At 28.0% G+C, this 4,071-nt stretch overlaps 1 protein-coding gene across 1 annotated transcript; it reads right to left on the bottom strand.

Moving 5' to 3' along the window:
- Positions 1 to 592: 592 nt before the first annotated feature.
- On the bottom strand, positions 593 to 1,057 carry LOC138347640 (uncharacterized). Its single transcript, XM_069295946.1, has one exon. The coding sequence runs from the start codon at positions 1,055 to 1,057 to the stop codon at positions 593 to 595; it is 465 nt and encodes a 154-aa protein (XP_069152047.1).
- Between the last annotated feature and the right edge of the window lie 3,014 nt (positions 1,058 to 4,071).

Genomic DNA, 4,071 nt, shown 5'->3' on the forward strand with positions numbered 1-4,071 from the left:
TTCACCATGGACATCATCCATAAGACATTTGACTTTGTTAAACCTGGAGGATTCTGATTGTTCGTCTGTGGATAGCCATGCAACTTGTAATATTTATCTCTAGTGTGCTCTAGTTTCTTGTAATAATCACATATAATTAGAAGCATGTTACCAATATAGGAATTGGTTTGGGAGTAATTACTTTTGAAATTCAAATTATCTGTAGAAGAGTAATTTGATTTCATGGGCCTAGAAGTATTTGCTCTATCATTTGCATTGAAAGCAACAGATTCCATGACTTTCTTCTCTCTTCTAGCATTTAGAGACACAGACTCCATGAACATTTGAGTGTTGGGCTTAGTTTCTCTCTATTGTTCGTCCTGTACTAACAAGGAAAAAGTTTGTGCTAGAGAAGGCAATGGATTCATCATGAGAATATTCCCTCGAATTACAGTATAAACCTCATTCAATCCCATAAAGAATTGTATCAATTTCCTATCCTGATCTACCTTGAACATATTATCCTTATCTCCACAAGTACAGAGTTACAGTTGCACTGAGTTTTGACATGCAATGTGTTCAATTCTTCCCACAACCTTTTCATCCTAGTGTACTAGGTAGTAATGTCTAAAGTTCCTTGTGACAACTCATTAATTTCACGTTGAACCTGATACAACTTTGCATAATTGGTTTGATCATATCGATCCTCCAACTCTTTCCACAATTCGAACGAATCAGAGACATATTCCACACTCTCTGTAATTTTCTTTGACAGAGAATTGAGGATCCAGGAAGTAACCATGTCATCACATCTTCCCCATTGACGAAATCGTAGCGTTCTTGGATCGAGCCATTTACAATCACCATTGATAAAGCCTAACTTATTCTTAATCGATAAATCTCTATGGACACTCACTTCCCATGATCTATAACTCACTCCATCAAAATGAGCTTGAATCAGCGAGGCACCTGGGTTATTTGAAGGATGCATATACAAAGGAGAACTAAGTTCTTCACTACCAACACCATTGTTGTTTACAATAATATCATTTGAAGTAGAGCCACTTTCAATTGCCATAGCAATTCAATTCAAGGAAACTCACAAAAAAAAAAGATGAATCGATCTAAGTGAAGAAATGCAGCGGAAAAAAATAAATCCAAAAAACTAGATCTAGCAATCAATCGAAACACAACACAAGAGCAGAATAAGGATGAAGACAGTGTATAGAAATTCATACGAATCGAAATACCTCCAGCTTTGTTACCATGTAAAGAATACTCCATAAGCATGACTCAATCATGCATAGAAGAAACTGGAGAGAAATCAGAGAAGATAGAGATTTGGGGAAAACAACTGAAATAGTTCCATTATGAATGTAGCACATATTTATACAATGTAAAAACTCTAACTAACTAATGATTTGACGTGTAACAGAAAATTAATAGAATCGAGATGACTGACTAACTTTTCTAACAACTTAATTGATTACACTGCAATAACTATTTTAACTAATTAAATGATTATATATACTAACTATAATTATCAATACTTATTATTATCATATATTACTAAAAGCATGAACAAAAAAGTTGAAAGTTGAATTACGATTTTACCCTTTCTATAAATTCAATTATTATAAATATTTAAATATTTGATTGTATAAATTTAATTAAATGTTAATGACTTTTAGACTTCCTAAGATTAATTCCTAATTAAATATCTAATTTATTAATATTTATCATCTATAATCTATATATATATAATAGTTATAAAAAAAATTTAAATCTTTTCCTAAATTTCTTTTCTTTTCCTCTTCTTATAACTTTTTCCTTAACCCCCCTCTCATGAATAACAAAATTGATGTGAATAAAGCATTATCGTTTATGATAAATAACGAAATTTAATAATTTAAAGGGTGCAAATCTACAAAATGGAGACGCACATTGATAATGTCCTCTTGATTATTATTAAAGAATGACTCTAGCTTCACAAATTTAAATTCATTAATGCTTAATTACATGATAAGAACTTTAGTTGTTCTTTTTACATGGTTTGCTAACTTTAATTTTTTTCCCATATTCTTCATTTATTTATCATTATTTTCTAATTACTTATTTAACTTTTATACTCTTAATATTTATAACTCTCATCTATTCATATTCATAACCTCCAAACATTTAAATTAAAACTTTAAGATATCTTTTGATATTCCTTCTATTCTATTTATATCAATTCAACTTCTTTATCTCATGAAACCCCTATCAAGATTATTAGGCTATTATTTTTATTCTATAGTAAAAACTGATGATGAAGACTCTTGAATTTTGATAGGATATGAAAGGAGTCGATAAAAACTAAGAGAATTATGTACTAATTTTGTACTTATATTTTCATCTATATATACATCAATCTTATAAGGGCCCGTTTGGATGGGTTAATAAAAGCAGCTTTAAAAAAGTACTTTTGAAAGTGCTGAAACTTATTTTTAAAATAAGCAGTAATGCGTTTGGATAAAAGTGCTGAAGGTTCTATGCCAAACGTGAAAAGGGAAAAATGGAAGAAAGAGATGTTAGGGTTATGTGAGTTATTTGGAGATTGTATAAAAATATTAAGGGCAAAAAGATAAAAATGTGGTCAACTTAAAACAGCTTATAAGCTAAAAAAAAAGCACCCCCTACCACAACTTTTAACTTTTGGCTTAAAATAAGTTTTTTTAAACTTAAAACAAGTTATTTTGAGTATTGTCAAACAGCTAAATAAGTCAAAAACTAACTTTTAAGTCAGTTTGACCAGCTTTTAAGCTGAGCCAAACAGACTCTAAGAATAATGTCTATATTGTATTTTTTCTTAAATATTCAGTTTCTTTTTGTCGTTTTTTTCACTCTTTTAGACTTCTTAATTTAGTTTTCTATGAATGTTTTATTGCCGTAAGTCTTTGAATTTTGTAAATGATACATTTTATTATTCATTACAATTTACATATATATTTTCATGAGATTTTAGTCATTCTAATGTATCTATAAAAATTCATATGAAACACACGTGCGAAGCACGTCCTCAAAAACTAGTTAAATTTAAAAGAATGAGTGATGTCACCTCTTAGCTCATACAACCAATAAGAGATCAATTATTTTTAATTTTAGCATCTTATATATAATATATATGTCAACTGTCAAGATTAAAAAGTCTTAAAGACTTTTTCAAATGATCTGAATGCTCTGTTATTCCGCGTTTCTCCTACAAATCTCCGCGTCCATTGCCGCTAACAAAGAAACCAGATTTTTGAAATATTTTTTTTTTGATTTTTGAAATATAAAAAAGAAAGGATAAGGCGTAGAAATACATTTAAATAATAATGCTAAAATTATTTATCATAAATTTGACTTATTCAGGGTTTTATCACTTTTTAAATATATTAATTGAAAGATCATCATGAATGGCATGTTTGATGAAAAGTGAATATTACAAATATAAATGTAATGTAATAAACTTATTCAAATAAGTAAAAGTAATCTATTAAATCTAACTAAAAATAAATAGCATGCAATATGATATAACAAGTCAACACAACTAAAGTATAGAAAGAAATTTAAAAAATCAAACAAAAATTATTTTTTATAAAAAAAATTATTCCAACTTAACATAAAATAAGTTCCAATATAACTTAAGTAAATAAAATTAAGAAATTAAGGGAGTCTATAATCTCATTCAATAATGAAGTTGTACTTTAATTCAAAAACTAGAATAATAACACAATTAAGCTAGAATAATAACAAAATCATGCTATGTGAAGAAAACAAAGGAATAAGAAATTATATTGAATTATAAGAAGTAAGGACGGGGAATAAAAATAAATAATGCAAAATGAAAATATATTTTTTTTAAAAACTCAAAACTCAAAAATTAAAAAATATATTAAAATAAAAAGAAAGAACTATTCTCATCACCCTAGTCCGCCCCTTCTCCTTGAGAATACTGTATAATTATCCTCTCCTAATTATATTCAATTCTCTACTAAATTAAAGTATTTATTTGGTCAAACAAACTCTATGTATATCTTATCTATGTCTCATTGATGATTTGATACATGT

Source organism: Solanum lycopersicum, chromosome 3, assembly GCF_036512215.1.
Source record: "Solanum lycopersicum chromosome 3, SLM_r2.1".
Taxonomy (NCBI): domain Eukaryota; kingdom Viridiplantae; phylum Streptophyta; class Magnoliopsida; order Solanales; family Solanaceae; genus Solanum; species Solanum lycopersicum.

What these genes read in the sequence shown, in the direction of transcription:
- LOC138347640 (XM_069295946.1), bottom strand. Translation starts at nt 1,057, where the DNA reads ATGGCAATTGAAAGTGGCTCTACTTCAAATGATATTATTGTAAACAAC.